We start from the raw sequence: 17,245 nt of genomic DNA on the forward strand, positions 1-17,245 counted from the left end.
TTACCTTGCTCTAAGCATACCACCAAAATAGCTGGCAAGGCAGGAAACCTGTGAGTTCACTGCTGAGAAAACACTGCAAAAATATAAAGTGAGGTTTCTGTGATATGACCTGGCCATCTGATACTAACAGAGCAAAAACTTCTAAAGAAATGAAGTTGGCAAACAGTATGGTTAACAGCAAAACTGTTTGGGGAAATAGGCATGAACAAGAATATTAAAATTGCAAGTTTTATTATTTTTAATAAAAGAATCACATCTGTAGTACTTATTGGGGAAAAAAACCCCACAAACAAACAAAAAAACCAAACCCCAAAACAACCCACAAAACATCCTAAGTAAGAGCTGACAGTAAAACATTCAGCAGTTGTAGATTCACAAGCTCATGAAGCAGAGTTACACTGAAATCTTATCAAGTCATGAGAGGAGCCGCCACTACCACACAAGACTATCCAGAGACACATCTCCAAGAGGTTCTCATTTCAGTTTTGCAATCTGGGTACCACTTGCTTTTATGCAAGGGTAGTTCAGGATGTATAGCACAGGCTGAGTCTAAATCAAGTATTTCCACAGAAAGCTGTTGATAAGAAGAGTCACCGCTTCATTTTGAGCACAGCTCAGAATCACAGAATCACAGAATCAACTAGGTTGGAAAAGATCATTTAGTCCAATCTGTCACCTAACACCACCTTGTCAACTAGACCACGGCATTAAGTGCCATATCCAGTCTTTTCTTAAAGACCTCCAGGGATGGTGACTCTACCACCTCCCTAGGCAGCCCATTCCAATGCCCAATTGCTCTTTCTGTGAAGAACTTCTCCCTAATGTCCAACCTAAACTCCCCTGGAGCAGCTTAAAACTGTGCTCTCTTGTCCTGTCGCTGGTTGCCTGGGAGAACAGAACAACACACACCTGGCTGCAACCTCCTTTCAGATGGCTGTAGAGAGTGATGAGGTCTCCCCTGAGCCTCCTCCTCTCCAGGCTAAACAAAAGCTCCCTCAGCCACTCCTCATAGGAATTGTCCTCCAGACTCTTCACCCGCCTCATTGCCCTTCTTTGGACACTCTCCAGCACCTCAACATCCTTCCTGAACTGAGGGGCCCAGAACTGGACACAGTACTTGAGGTGCAGCCTAACCAGTGCTGAGTACAGGAGAAGAATCCCCTCCCTTGTCCTGCTGGCCACACTGTTCCTGATACAGGCCAGGATGCCATTGGCCCTCTTGGCCACCTGAGCACACTGCTGGCTCATGTTCAGCCTGCTGTCAACCACTATTCATCACCGTTCTCTGGGCCCCACTGTCCAGCCAGTTCTTAACCCACTAAACAGTGCACCTGTCAAACTCCATGGCTTTTATACAAGCAGAATATTTGACCAGTAAGAAATATAATTTTCAGGTTTACCTATTGCAAATACAAGCTGTAAAAATAAAAAACCAATTTATGATTCAAGTATTTAGACTCTCAAATGCTATAAGCTGTATTCCCTTCTCTCTGAAGAACTGAGCTTACCTGGACAAAATTTGGTCTAATTGTCCTGAACAACCTCCTGCTTCCACACTGCTCCAGGAACAAGAACAGAAGAAACTATCATCAGAGATGAAACTATGACCTGCCTTCTGAAATGAGAGTGCTGGAAGAGCACAAGCATTCCACTTGGCTTCGGATCATCACACTTCTTCAAATACAAAGCACTGATGTTATTGCATGCACTGGGAAACCGAGCAGTTGGATGTCAGCGCAGTTAGACTATGTGAATACACTCCATATTTCTTTCTGTGGGTGAACATCTTATGACAAATACAGCTTTAGTGAGTGGCACACCAAAGCAGCCACACCAGAGTACTGCATTCATCATTCCAATCTTGCTAGACCTCTTGCATGTAAGCAAAGATCTACATCTACATGTAGATCTTGATCTACATGTAAGCAAAGAATCTATTTTACAGCAAACACCACCACATTTTTGTTTCTCAGTGTAGTATTCATTTTCCTTTTTAAGGATGACATTGCTAGTAAGTCATTTCAAAGTATCTCCATGATTTTGGCATTATAGGCAACAACAATTTGGTAGTTAATTAAAATTCTCATATGTTCAAACACAGAATTATAATATTGTTCTCCCTCTCCATACCGCCAGTAATACAGATCTACTCAATGTCCCTAAATTATTATCAGGATGCCATTAAAAAGACTTGATCCCTTAGATATGGTTAAGAATCATTACATGTTAGACCATTCTGTTAAGCCAAAAGCTTGGACAGAGTTCCTCTAAAACTCTGTTTCCCTTTGCTTCCCACAAGAAAGGATGTAAATTGAGAAGCAAAATCAGCACAGTTATGTCAATCAGCTTGGAGCAACTTCTCCCCACTCCATTACTCCCCTTCTGGACCAGGCACCCTGTAAGAGACCACTGATTCCACAGGGAAATGTTTGAAGCCTCTTTCAAACTGCTGGCATGCTTTCCCTCTCTGGTGCAGTCCTTTTTACCCAGCCCTCACTTTCTGCTAAGAAGTTTCCATTAAATAGTTTGATTCCAGTACCCCAAGTTTAGAGGAAAGCTAATCCTCAATAAAAGTCTCAAACTCCCACAAAAATGGATTATTCCTAGAAGATGATCAGCTGCACTGGCTGGCATTACTTGCTGCCTACTTCTTCGAGGTGCTTCCTCTTTCAACTGCACCATTCTTCCATGGGCTATGTAAACACACCTTTATTTTGTCCTTTTCTGCAAGAACTCCAAAACCTCACAGAAAGTGCTGTACTTGTCAGAGATTCTAGTTTGTCATAAATCAGTTTCTTCAGCTTGAAGGCAGGACAGAGTGAATGTTTACATTCAAAACATAGTCTGTGTACTGCAGCACTAAGGAGGACAAACTGATTATTAGTACAGACAGATAAGCAGCAGTCCAACTGTTCTTCCTGTTTTTCAACAGCTTGTACAGAGGAAGACTTAAAAGAGCACAATTCTACCTGAGCTAATACCAAGCTTGCACAGGGGTAGTGGAAGAATTTACTTGAGTACACATAAATCACAGTGTAAGACAGTGGTCTCTTTGGAAAAGAGAAGCCTTTGCATTAAAGCAAACTTTGCAGGTATCTGAACCAGTAACAGTCTTTTAGAAAGAAGTTCAGAAAGCTAAGTAACAACTAATTACAGAACAACTCTCTTTTGCTAATGTGGCAATAATGGCAACCAACTTTCCCCTGAAACCTCAACAGAAATGTTACCAATAAGTAACTTGCAAGCAAGTCAGCTCCTGTTCTCCTCCCACATCCTCCATCATCTTTCACACAAGCTCAAATAGCACATTTCTGAATGGCAACTTCAAGATTTTTCAAAGACCATGTAAGTAAACTAAATGGTGCAAGACCAGACTGGGAATGGAACAACCCCACTGACCAGTGTGATGAGCAGGCACCCCACATACACGCTTCTCATACAGCGAGACTTAGAAGCACAGAAAAAAATACACAGTGAACCTGGATTTGAGTGCTGGGGTAGTTTAAGGTTCACTGATTTGGCTAATGGATCCTGCCCGAGGCAACTGGCTTACAAACTGCACTCATGAATTTAGTAAATATTTACACATGTTGTATGCAACATCCTGAGCCTGAATAAACTTCACCACCAAGTTTTCAAGTGCAAATGTATATAAACTCCCTTAATTCTGGTCTTAAAAAAAATTCGATTCCTCCCTCCAAACTTGAGCCTGCCCTGCACAAACTCTCTGAAAATAGATAATGATTAAATACCAATCTGAAGGTTCACAAGAAATGAACTACTTAATTAAATGAAACATAGCTTCAAATAAGCAACACTGAATTTGTTCCTCCAATAAAGAAGACTAAAAGTTCCTGCATAGAGAAAGCAGTAAATAAATATTAGAAGTACTATTAGTTAAGACATCGGACAAAAACAGATCAGATTCCTGTCTTGCTATTTTTGTCTTCACATAACAACAACTGCATTTGGATGTTCAAAATTCAGCCTGCCTCAGCATAAAATATTGCTTTACACTTGTGATGTAGTATGGATAAAGGAAATACTTTCAGCCGCAAAACACCGAGACTACTGATGTATAGGAACTGTTAATTGTCATTGGTTTGTTCCACTGATCAACAATTGCTTCCAACTAAGGACAGATGAAGAGTGCTGCAGATGCATCCAAATGTAGGGTTGCTTCAATAACTTAATAGCACTTTGATATTTGCCTTGCTGAATTCTTCACTGCTGAAGGAGGATCAGAGTCTTCAGTTTACAGCAAAAAACAAAACAAGGCAGTTATGAAGATCATGTAACACATAGCTCTGAAGCCCAAAGTGGAGGTTTGCTGCAATATGGTAGTCTGCTTCTGGTCTCTTCAGCACAAGCAGCTGCTGTGGCAGTTGCTCCCTCCTCTTCTGCATCTTCCTTTACCTCCCTGAAACCTTCTGCTTCTTGGAATGGATGCTCTAAAAGTTTCAGTACATTTCTTACCTAGAGAGAAAACATTGAGTGGTTATGAGAATTTAGAAAGTGAAGGAAAAATGATGTGCAGAAGAACTTCACACCAAATAATCAGTATATTGTATTTAATACATGAACTCTAGACAAGCCAAATATTAAATAGGTGAACAATATACATATCAAATAAGCTGAAATCAGAAAATCAGTAATTGTAACTGGGTTTGTATCTGTATGGGACTCAAGCTCAAATAACCTGAAATGCAAGTACTTTTCTCAAAACAAATTAATTTCCCCATATTCTGCATGTAACATTCCCTGTGCTGAAGCCCATAGGTGAAAGCCATAAGTTTTAAAAGATAAGCTTAAGCTGTGCCAGGGGAGGTTTAGGTTGAATACTACAAAAAAATCTTTTACAGAGAGAGTAATCAGGCATTGGAATGGGCTGCCCAGGGAGGTGGTGGATTCACTGTCCCTGGAGGTTTTTAGGATGAGACTGGATGTGGCACTTAGTGCCATGGTCTAGTAACCACAGTGGTGTTGGATCAAGGGTTGGACTTGATGATCTTGGAGGTCCCTTCCAACCCAGTTGATTCTATGACAGCACTTAGCACAGCAAGGAACAAGTATAAATTAATCCTCAACTGCCTCCCAAGATAAATGCCACCCTCAAGAAAGAAAAAGCAGGGGTAAGTGTCTTGTCCTGGAGTCAGCCTACAAAAGCTGGTGAAGTTCAGAGTCAGATTTTTGATTCAGTTATTTGTTCTGCAGTCATTAAAATTACAGTCTCCTCAAAAACAATACAGATCTCCTGAACAGTGAATTTCCAATGCACTTACTGCCCGAGATGCCAGACCAAATCTTGGCAAGCATAATGTCAGTCATCTACACCAGCACTACATATCCATGCAAACCTAGAGAGGGTGTAAGTAATAATAGCGTACCTCTGAGAAATCCCCATTTTCAGCTGCTTCTATGGCATTCTGGGCAATATAATTTCTTAAGATATATTTTGGATTGTTTGAATTCATGACCTTCACATGATCAGTGTTCCAGGCATCAGCATCACCAACACTTTCTATTTCTTTTTGCAAACGGACTCTGAAATTAAGCAAGTGACAACAACAGGTTTGGATCAAGAATCATGTGGAAGTTGATATGTTTCCTTGCTTTGAGATCCTTAGTTTGCAGTTCTTAATGAACATTAAATCATCTATAATCCTCTCAGTTTATAAAATGCAGCATGACAACAGAATATAAAATGTCACTTCATTCATAAAAGCAGCACTGCAGACTGTCAGCAGGTCCTGACAAGGCTCAAGAAAGTGGCACACCACAGCTTTTGTGTTCTCTCAAAGTCAGATCAAGACACTGGTGCATGCTCCACAAAGACTGCCACATTCAGGTCTTGTCTTTTAAGTATTTCTATGCTTGTTTATTGGTTAAGGTTTTGCTGTTCTGATAAAAGCAAAGGGATGCAATACAGCTGAGGCAGTTTGATCTACTTTTTATCAGTAATACTCACTAAAAGTGAGCCCCACTGGAGAACAAGATCAGCCAGGTAAAGAAAGGACCTAATCCACACAGTACAAACAACTAATGCTCTACTCAGGGGTTTTCTTTACAAAAAACCCTGCTAACACTTAGGTTTTAGAAGAGCCTGGACATTTTTTCCTGGCCACGATTTCTTTTACAGCTACGCTTTGATTAAGAATAATTCTACTTGATTTCTATATTAATACATAGATTTTTTCTTTTAGAAAAAAAAATTTGAAGGATAAAATGTTTAGAGGTCAGTCAGTTGTAGTTACTGAGCACTTAAAAGTTCACAACTGAAATTAGTCTCTGTTAGAATCAACATCAACACTCTTGAAGCACTTTTAATACTAGATTTGATGCTAGGTGATTTCTACACCCTCAACCTACCACAAAATCTAGCAAACAAAGTACAAAGATGGCCCTGAACTTTCACAGCAACAAAGACACTGAAGCAGATAATATTCTAAGCTGGATGTCCTCCCTATTTCTCCTAATCTATGTTTGAGAGAGGGTGCCTTTCACGAGACAGGCACATCGTTCTCAAAATGCAAAAATACAGTGCTATGAATACTGAGAAACTTTACCTGTATTTCTCCAGCCATTCCTTCCAGTGTCTTTTATTTCTGCTGAGTAAATCAGCAGCTGTTAACTGCTGCAGTTTAGAGAATTGTTCAATGCGTTCTAATTCTTTATTTATATTAGCTTTTGTTCCAATTAATGCAAACAGCTGTGGATTAGACTGAGCCAACATCAGCATCATTGACAGTTGTCTAGGAACAAAAAGAACAAACACATTAGATATTGAAGTTGAGCTGCCTGTCAAGAAGCAACTCTTAGCAATCAAACTAGATATGAAAACATTCACAACAAACTATGATTTAGAAATAACAGAAATTTATAATTAACAAAACCATTTTTAAAATTATAAATTATGCTACTTTTATTTTTCTTTCCCCCGGTATATAAAGAGCAGACAGCAGATTTTCAGAATTACCAGTTGAGTTTAGTTGTGCAGGTCTTATCAAAATACCCTTGGAACTTTGAAATGAATTTGGAATAAAAAATTTGATCTTACTTAGCTATCAAGATAATACAAAATTCACAGGTTTTGTTGTTTGGGGTTTTCTTATTTCTTTAACACCTACTGATTTTATCAGTACTAATAAAAACCTAAATGATATGGGGAAAGATACTTCATTTAAATTGCATGAGACAACACTATGTTTAATATTTTCAGTTAGCCAGTTTAAATCACAGAATGAGAACTGCTTTTTGGTAATAAATTCCTAACAATATCCAGACTGTTTTGTTGCAAGTTTGACTAGGACTTATCTTGTCACATTTTACTGTGTTAGCTGGTGTTTCACCTTATTTTTTGATACCATGCTAGCTAACTTTTATTTTTCCTGGATTAATAACTAAAGTACAGCATAAAGTAAAATAAAAAAACAGAGTCCCAGCCTATCAAAATACACTAAGTATGTTTATCTCCTTTATGAAGGAGAAAATAAATATTATTCCCTGGCCTCAAACGACAACTCATTATAGTTGGTTATATTTTCCTACTTTTAGTAAGCAGAGATAAGTTGGGTACTTTAATTTCTGAGTTTACTATATAAGGTACTATGCAAATATGATTTATACATCTGACATGCCTACCTTTATGATATCCAGGAGCTGCAATTAAAAAATCAGTTATGTACTCACCCATATCATGATGATTTATAGCTGCTTTTCATGTTTCTCTAGACTTGAATGCAGTGTTTAAAAAATACTGTCTCATCTCTATCACACAAGCTATATTCATATTGTGGTATCAACACAAAGAAAAAGCTGAAAAATTTGGTAGGTTCGTTACCTCCATGGAGCACTTATTAAGCAAAGTGGGGGGGAGAGGAACATACTGAAAATACCTTTATTTTTTTCCCTCCTCTGCAAGAAGTGAAAAATGGATGCAATCACTGTTATAAGCAGCAGTTGAAGAGTAGCTGGACTGTAGAACAAATTAGACATAGACTATACCTAAAGTGGGCATTTAGGTTATACTTAGGCCAGAACACTGGTGGCTGAAAGTGACTTTTTTTGCTGACAGTGCATTAGCAGAACACAGTAGCATTACAGTCCACATCCATTTCTTCTGTAAAATACTTTTGTATCACTTCATTATTTGGCTCTCTCATTGCCTCAGTCAGCAGAGACAGGGGAGGGAAAAAAAAAGGGCCAACTAAAGCTCGGAAACTTTAATCCAAGAGCCAACTGCTGCAAGTCATAGATGTAGATCATGATGCATCTACTTGACAGTGATATTTCCAATCTTAAAATTAGTCAAATATTACACGCCATGCAGAGTTCATTATGGTTATACTGAAACTACAAGTAAAAGCCAAAAGCATTTAAGTGGGATAATACCTTGGGTCCATCTGTGGTTTGAAAGCAACTTTCAATTCTTCCACAGAAGCACATTGATTTGTCAGCTCTTCTAAGAAATCTTCAAATTTTGAAGGATCAGTGTCCACTGAGAATGAACCCAGCAAGTAGAAAATATTTGTGAAGTCTCCACCTGAAAAAGTGTGGTATGAGTAATGCAACTAATAAAATCAGCAGGAAAACTGGTCCCATACCTCCTTCCTACCTCCCTCTACAGCAGTACAGGTCATCACTCTGAAGAGGCAAATAAACTGTTCCCTCAGTGAGGGTGCAAATGTGAGGCAGGAGTCCTATATAAGGCACCAACTACTCCACAGTTCACAATAAGGTAATTATTTTTCAGTCTGTTGTTGTTCTCTCAGATGACAATGTAGTTGCACAAGGCTACTTTCTTGTAAGGTCAAGCTATAAATTATATTTTGGGTTGATTATAGATACTGATGGCCCATTAAATAATAACCTGCTCTTCACTAACCTGTGAGATGCATGGTTTCAAGGAGTTCAGATACTAGCTTACTATCTTCTTCTAATTCCAGCTGGATTAGGCCTAGTTTTTTCCTCATCTTCTGCAAATAATGTTTCTCAAATTCTGCATCATATTCCTCTTCCAGGATGAGTTCACTTATTTCCAAAGGCAGCTCTGGAACTAGAGCTTCAGCAAGTTTCCCCAGGTTCCACTTGCAAACCTCTGGCTGTTTGTTGTAAGCATAGCGCCCTGTATTATCAGAACCATTGCAAATGTGCTCAGGGTCATACCTACAAATGAAGAAATAATAAGCATTCTTCTAGTTAACTGGACACCAGTACTGTGAAAAGCAGTACTTTTATTATTTTAGTCTGCTCTAGGAACTAAAAAATTTGAAAGGGAACACTCCTTTATTCTTTTCCCAAACCCATGGGCTACAGTCTAACAGTTAGGGATGTTGTGAGCAGTTAAAAAGAAGTTGAAAAGAAGACAACTAGAACTAACTTAACCTACTTTGCCATAAAGAGAATTAATAAAACTACTTTAGAGTTAGAATATTAGAGCAACCATGAATACCAGGACCGTTCTACATAGCATGTACATATGCACATCTCAAATAACGCTGCCACACTGACCTGTCCATGAATCCAAAAGGGCCATAGTCAATGGTCAGTCCAACGATGCTCATGTTGTCTGTGTTCAGCACACCATGGCAAAACCCAACACACTGCCACTCAGCCACCAATCTCGCGGTTCGTTTGGTTATCTAAAAACAAATATATTTCTTCCATTTTTCATCACAAAGTATTTCCAACACATTTATGTATTTCCAAGCATTCCCTAGTCTGAACTGATGTTTCTGCAGCTCTGATGGAAGCAGATTCTGGCAGTATGCCATACACACAGACATCTTAAGGACAGCTTGCCTTTCTCCTCCCGTTAGTGACTGCCCTGTTGCTCTGTCTCCCATTTCCATTTGCCTCCTATTCTCTCCTTCCACGCTTCACTTGCAAGTCAACAGAATAGCTATAAAATGCACTGGAGACAGACTTGAGTACTAGTCTAACCATTACACAAATATATTCTTTTGCCTATTACTAATTTTAAAGAGTAACTACAGGCAGAAGAACACATAAGCAAAGTCTAAGAAATAAAATTAACTATATGCAACAAAGCCCAGTATGAAGTTATTCTTCTGGTTTACCTAGTATGTAAGAGTGAATTACAGGAAGTTAAATGGTTTACACAAAAAAATTATTCCCTGCAAACAGGTTTTAGTGCTGATAAGCACTTACCTCGATTTGCTGAGAGCAGAAAAAAGCTACAAGATTAAGTAAAAATATTCCAAGAATGATAATTTTATTTAAATGCAATTCTTTACTGAAAGCATGCTTCATCAGAGGTATTTCTGCTGCTTAGCTAGAGTTATTTTTATGGAATCCTGCAATCACTGCATGTGCCCCATCCACCAAATAAATAGTGGAATATTCTGAAGTATTCCTAGTTATTTAAATATATTAATCCACCTGTCAATCAGAACTACTACGTGCTATGAAATCTAAAATTCAGTAAGCTAACCTGTTTTTTAAATAAACCTAAGTAGTTCTAAATACTTTACTAAATTGCTGTAAGTAAAAATTTTATGTAGCCATTAGCTAAAACTTTTAAATCAAATTATTTTCATGGTTAAAATCACTCATCTTCCTGAACAGCTATCAATGTACAGAAATTCAAAGCAACTATTTGCTCCAGACTGCAGTGCAAGTATATTTCATTAAGGTTCAAAAACCTATCTAGGAATTGTTTCTCCTCGAACATTTCTATGCCTCTGTCTTTAAACCCAGAATTTTTCTAATTTTTTTTTTTATTTAAAACATGTGCAGTCAGGTAAAGAAGAAAAATTAGACAAATCTTGCTCTGATAGGTAGTGAAAGCCACAAATGATGCTTGGAACATAAGCTTTTGGTTTACCTTGAGATCCCATGCTTCTACTTTTGACAATATTCTCATGGGAGGTACTTTACCCATTTTTCCTGAACACTTCCTCGTGGGGCAGTTGGAAGCCAGCAGCTACATGTGTCCAAAACAGATTACTTAGGCCCTAAACCAGTAGGAGAGGCACACCCTGCACAATGGCTCTGTGCCAGGAAGACGGTAGAAGTTAAAAATAAAAAAATCCTGGCCACAAAGGTTGGAATGAAAGCAGTTCAGCAGTAAGGCAGTTCCTTACTGATGGATGTCTTTGTATGAATGCATCACATACCACCAGCGTTGTGGTAAAAAAGAAATTCCCCTAATGGGAATGCCCAAAAGCAATTAAAGCTTGGGTGCCACTCAAAGATGGGTATGTTGATGAGAAAAGATACAGCTTTGCACTCAATTTGGGCTTTATTCTTTTTGATCAACATTTTTCTACTGCTAGACAAACTAGAAAACAAGTATTCTGTATATATAAATAAGAGCACTATCTGAAGGACACACTCATTTAAATTTAAACAACAGCTACAAATTATTTGAGAGGTACAGATAATGTTGCTGTTTTCTAGATAGTGCTGAGAAATGCCGTCACTTGTACTTTTTTTTCCCATTTCTTTCACAGTGCAAAAAGAAAGATAAAACATGTTAGAGTTGAGCTGACAGCACTTCCCCGCTATTAAAAAAGATGGATGTGTTTGTCAAATTAGAGAAGAGACTGGGATGCTTTTCAGGTGGAGAAAAGTCTGGAAAATCTCCACTAAGGATAAGAGAAAACACAAGAGGCAGTGCTAGCACAGACATGGAATGCAGACAGGTAGAGGCAGGAGAAGCACAACAAATAAACAAAAAAACCAGATATGGGGCAATGAGAAAAGGATGGGGGGGCGGGGGGGGGGCTGGGCAGGGAGTGGGATGGGGCCCAGAAGAAAACCAGTAGTAACTGGGCCAGGAAAAGCAGCCAAAAGCAGGAAGAGGCAGGACTGGGCACACAAACACATCCACAAAGATCCTCAAGTCCCATGACTTTTCTGCCATCAGGAAGTAAACATGCCATCAACTACAGAGCTGGACATGCACACAGTGGGTGACAAGCTATAGTTCTCATCAAGTGATTTGTAGTCAACATTCCTGTTTGTAATTTGGAAAAATGAGACATAGGAAGTGACTCAGCATTCTCACTATTTTATAAAACAATGCTTTTCAAGCGATGTTTCAGTACTATTAACTCATCATCCAACAGTCACAGCCAGAACTTCCTCTCACAGTCTAAGACAGTCTCAGCAAATGGAGAGAAGTCTTGGGATGCTTCCCCAGAGCAGGGAAATCATGATCTACTATTAAGAAGGTTAAATTGCTTTCATTGGTTAGATCAGTATCAACACTGCTTTCATCAATAAGCAGGTCTATTTAAGAGTGCTTTCTTCAAAGAAGATAATAGTTCAGACAATGAGAGGATACAAAGTATTAACTGACTCCAGTCATCTGTGCTGGCAGATGAAGTTCCTAAAGACAACCACTATGGATTATGAAGAGACTCTGATCTTCCTTACCTCTTTGAAGAAAGCAGCATTCCTCTGAATACTGTTATCTGAATAAGCCTCCTGGATTTCTGGGTAGAAAGTGCGGATCACATAATCAAGCATCTGTATTCGAATATCATTTCGGTTAACACTGGGACCCTTGCGTCCAGTGTATTCATCAGGAGGTTTAAAAATTTCAAACGAACCAAATCTGTTTCAAAATAATAAAAACATGTTTTAGAATTATCTGATACTATTAACTTCATTTGACATTACATGTAGTATGACCATTTACTCTTGTTGTAATAACAGCACATTATCTCTTGAGTTTAAGGCCAATCCTTCTGTGAGAAAAGACCTCCAAGATTCCTACACTGAACCCAATGAGGCTCAGTGGCTCGGTGTAAGGAAGCACATACATCCACTGAACCAAACTGACAGATCAAGACCCTAGCCAGTACTGAACACCAGTTCAATAAAGTTTCTTATGACCACTTCTACAGAAGAATTCTTATCCTGAGTAAATGTACAGAAATTGGACTTTAATGCTAGACTGTATATCAAGCATACGTTAGGTTTTTCCACATATGTATACACACAGACGCACATATACACATATACGCATAGATATGAAGGCACATGTTCCTCATACCTCACTTTCCTCTAATATTCTGTTACCTTACAGGAAGCAGTGCAACTTCCTGAAATGCCTACTGGCTTCTGCTGGAGCAGGAACCTCATACACTTATCAGGCAGGGAAAGTACAACCAAACTTTGACAGTACGTTACAACTGGAATTAAGGGTAGAGCTACAATCCACCACTACTATCATCAAAAAAACCCCTATATTCTGAACAGGCATAAACATGAAAAATCTCTTAATAAGTCTGTAGAACTTACTTCTTTCTATCAGGTTAGCATTCCTAGTGTTTTATCTGTGTCTGTGCAAAGACACCAGCTCATCCCATCTGCTGGGCAAGAAAACAGCTTCCTACAGCCCAGCAAAAGTTCCAAGCCTCCAGAACAAGAAACACACAAACAGCACTGTCAGGAAAATACACTTAAAACGGTATTTTAAAAGACTGCTGTGCTTGGTTTTAAAAGAAAAAAAAAAACCAAACTAACCAATCAACAAAATAGGTTTTTACCTTAAAAATGTGGAGGCTATTCTCAGAACAACTGTACATCTCTCATTTTTTGGATTCCCATCATAAAATACGTCACGGACGACTTTTGAGTCAGACGTCACACATGTCCCAGCCCTTGTTGTTGGTATTCCCAGGTGAAACATCGCCTCGCTGCACAGGAACTCCCGTATGCTCGACCGCAGGACTTTCCGACCATCAGCTTGTCTGCAGCAAGAAGACATGGACTGTTTTTAGGCTATAAAGGCAGGAACTCCTGTCTCCTCTGTAGCAGTGGAGAAACAAAAGCCTGAAAGTGTCATGCTCTGCCCACAGTCAAACAAAAAAGTAGTGGCATATCTGAAAACAAAAGCTGGACGTTCAAACTTCTGTTAAAGTTCAATTAGATGGACAAAACAGCCTTGCAATGAAGACTGCACAGAAGAAAATAAACCGTCCAGTTACACACATCCCTTCTAATCATTAACTCTGTTGGTTTCATTAATGTAACAGTCTTTCCAAAAAATGAAAAAAATTTGGACAAGTATAGCTATTTTACTGTATATCAAGTGAATGGTTTCCTCTTAATAAAATGAAAAATATTATTTTGTATCTTTCTGGGTAAGTACTCTAGAAATGGGATGCTAAATATGGGCATGCATAGCAGTTGCATTAAAAAAAACCCTACCTGAACAGACAAAAAAGAGCAAACTAGCATATTTAATAGATATTAAGTAAAGAGAACAGATGCAGGTGGTTCTCAGCCCACACTCCCAGCACTTCGAAAGCCACAAGCAAGCAGGAGAGCTGACCAGGGCAGATCTATGATGCTACCACCATATCTGGGATTTTTACTGTGATTTCCTTAATCTTCACAGACCTGAAGAAGGCCGTCAGAGGACCACATGCATGAAACTAAGGTGCTACCGAGCCTGTGCACAGCTGGAACAAAAATATGGAACATGCAAGTGGGAAAAATTACATGAAATATTTAAAGTAGTGCAGGCTCATGCGACTAATGAAGATACACAACCCTTGCAGGAATTTGGTCAGTATGCCATTTTGGGGGCTTTTCCACTATTCCCTCCCACAGCCGGGAAGAATGGGGGAGAAGGACCAGCAGCACAACCAAACACCCACATTTAAATACCATTTGTGTGGGCCATAGGGCAGCAAGCAGCCAAGTGTGGTATTACACAGCGCCATCCCCACTGTCATCACGGTCTCTGTTCTCCCAAAGGGGGAAAACCCGTACAGGATAACCAGAGACTGAAGTAACACACCACCTGAAGGAGATGCCGTTACACTCGTTTTCCAGGGGAAAAGTTTGCCACCTCCTGGTCTGGCATTTAAGTATTACACTTGCTGATGCCAAGATTAAAAAAAAACAAAACAACCACGAGGGCTTAAGGGATGACCTCTGCCCGGAGAACGATCCCCAGCACGGAGCCAGCCCCTTGCTAACGCGATCTGAGGGCCGGCAAGCCGGTCCCGGTCCTCCCTGCACAGAGAGCTCGCCCCGCAGGGGACACCGGACGCTGCTCCCCCAAACCCGCGCCCCGCCGGGCTGTTCCGGGCTGTCCCGCCCCGCTCCCCCCGGGCCTTACCGGGAAAAGGGGGTGATGCCGGCGCCCTTGAGCTGGATCTCCCAGCGCTCGCCCCGCGGGCCCAGCACCTCGCCCAGGTACATGGCGGCGCCGTCGCCGAGCTGCCCCGCGAAGCTGCCGAACTGGTGCCCGCAGTAACAGTGCGCCGCGGGCTCCGCGCCCGCCAGCACCCGGTTCCCGCTGAAGTACAGCGCGGCCTCGGCCTCCGCCGCCTCCGGGTCGGCCGCGGGAGCCTCCAGCCCCAGCAGCGCCAGCGCCGGCAGCGACATGGCCACGAGCCGCGGGTTGTGCAGCGGGCTGGGCCGCACCCGCGCGAAGCAGGCGCCGGGCACGGCCCGCGGGCCGCCCTCCTCCGAGGCGTCCACGGGCAGCGAGCGCAGTGCCAGGTTGTCGAAGCGCAGCGCGCCCAACCAGCCCCCGCCGCGCTCGGGGCCGCGTGGGGGCTGCTCCATGGCCGCTCCCGCGGAGCCGCGCCGGGCCCGGCCCGACACCGCCGGCAGCAGCCTCGGGGGGAAGCGGCGGGCGTTGCGCAGCGCCGCGGCCATGCGCCCCCGCCGGGCAGGCGGGCCGGCCGGGGGCGGTGTCACGGGGAGCCCCGCCCGGCCAGCGGCGGGCAGGGAACGGGACTGGGCAGTGGGTGCGGGGAGGGGCCATGTATAAGCCCTGGCCGTGCGGCTCGGCACCCAGCCCGTTAGGGGGCATCGCGAAGGGCGGACGTCTGGAGCAGGCACCGCGTCGTGGCGGGCGTTGCCGGTGCTCTGCCCCGGTGCTCTGCCCCGGTGCTCTGTGCCCGAGCCCCGGTGCCGCTGTGCCCGTGTCCTCGGTCAGCGCCCGGCCCATTCTCCTCAGCTGCGCCGGATCCGGCCGGGCAGGGACAGCCGCGGGGGCGGCACCCGTGGTCTCGCCCGAGGCAGGCCCGGCTCGGCGCCTGCCGGTGCTGGCTGGCGCTGAGATGTCCTGGCTAACGAGGGGGGGGAAGTCGAAGGAAAGGGAGGAACCGGAGAGCTCCCCGAGCCAGGAGGAACGGGGGCTGCTGGTTCAAGCCATGCTGGAGCACGGTGGGGACCCGTGGGACTGTAAGGTGGTCGGGCAGGACCCCACGCTAGAAGCGGCGGAGCGGCACTGGCTGAACTACGTGTCCCTGTACCATCCCAAAGGGGAGAAGAAGTGCTCGGCGCTGCAGTGGCTGCTCTTCAACCTGGCGCGGGCCTTGCAGGCGGCGATGGAAGAGAAGGAACAGAGCATCCAGAGCCTGCAGGACAGTCTGCAGCTGGCCCGCGACGAGGTGCTGGCGCTGCGGTGCGACAGCTCCCGGCTCAGCGAGCAGGACGAGCAGCTGCGGGAGGAGCTGCGGGCCAAGGCGGCCGAGAACGCCCGGCTGAGACGGAAGGTGCAGTGCCTGGGCACCCTGCTGTCCTTGGGGAAGGGTCTGGGTCGGAGGAAGGTGGCGGCTCTCAGTAAGGGAGACTGGGACCCAGAGGCGTGGGGTGGGGACGGCTGGAGTTTGGAGATGCGGGAAGAGTCGTCCGTGCAAGGCGTGTGTGCTGGGGCTGCGAGGAAAGTGAAGCCGGTGGAGGGAGATAGAGGCCAGGGAGAGGGGGATATGTCCAGGAAAGAGGAGGTTTGGAGGAAACAGAAGGAGGGGTGGCCCGTGTGGGTGAACCGAATATGGACCTTGGAGCAGTGCACTCCCTTCACGCACGAAGCGGCGAAGCGGGTGGTGACAGCCATCGGGCTGCCCTGGCCCAAGGTAGGGGCCATTATCAGAGCCCTGCCTGCTAATGAGATATTGGGAGGAGAGATTTTGAGGCTGGTGATCAGAAATCTGGGAGAGTATGAGCCTCTCAAAGACAACATGGAGGGGGCACCCTGGAGAGATGTCCAGGAGGTGTCAGCCTACGTGTGTGGGAATGTCTTACTCCGAGCATTAAAGCAAAGGGAGAAACCGGTGACCCCTGACTTCGATATTTTTGAGGTGCACGTGGAGCAGGGGGATGTGGGGGTGCTGGCCTGCCGTGTTCCTGAGCTGCACAAGGGGTTTTTCATCAGCATGGGGTCTACTTTAATTGGCCGCCCCCTGGGTGAGTGCATGGCTACCTTGGAGAACATGGGCACCCTGATGGGACCTCAGGGGAAAGGGAT

The 17,245-nt window shown here is 43.2% G+C and overlaps 1 protein-coding gene across 1 annotated transcript; it reads right to left on the reverse strand.

Annotated features, from left to right (window-relative positions):
* Positions 1-214: 214 nt before the first annotated feature.
* Positions 215-15,665, reverse strand: SELENOO (selenoprotein O). The gene is made up of 9 exons (XM_064656194.1): positions 15,104-15,665; positions 13,521-13,724; positions 12,403-12,583; positions 9,511-9,641; positions 8,885-9,165; positions 8,392-8,542; positions 6,567-6,752; positions 5,388-5,544; positions 215-4,476 (listed from the first exon to the last, which is right to left on the reverse strand). Exons 1-9 carry the CDS (start codon positions 15,646-15,648, stop codon positions 4,282-4,284), a joined length of 2,031 nt encoding a protein of 676 aa, XP_064512264.1. The 5' UTR covers positions 15,649-15,665; the 3' UTR covers positions 215-4,281.
* Between the last annotated feature and the right edge of the window lie 1,580 nt (positions 15,666-17,245).

This window comes from Pseudopipra pipra, chromosome 5, assembly GCF_036250125.1.
Source record: "Pseudopipra pipra isolate bDixPip1 chromosome 5, bDixPip1.hap1, whole genome shotgun sequence".
NCBI lineage: Eukaryota > Metazoa > Chordata > Aves > Passeriformes > Pipridae > Pseudopipra > Pseudopipra pipra.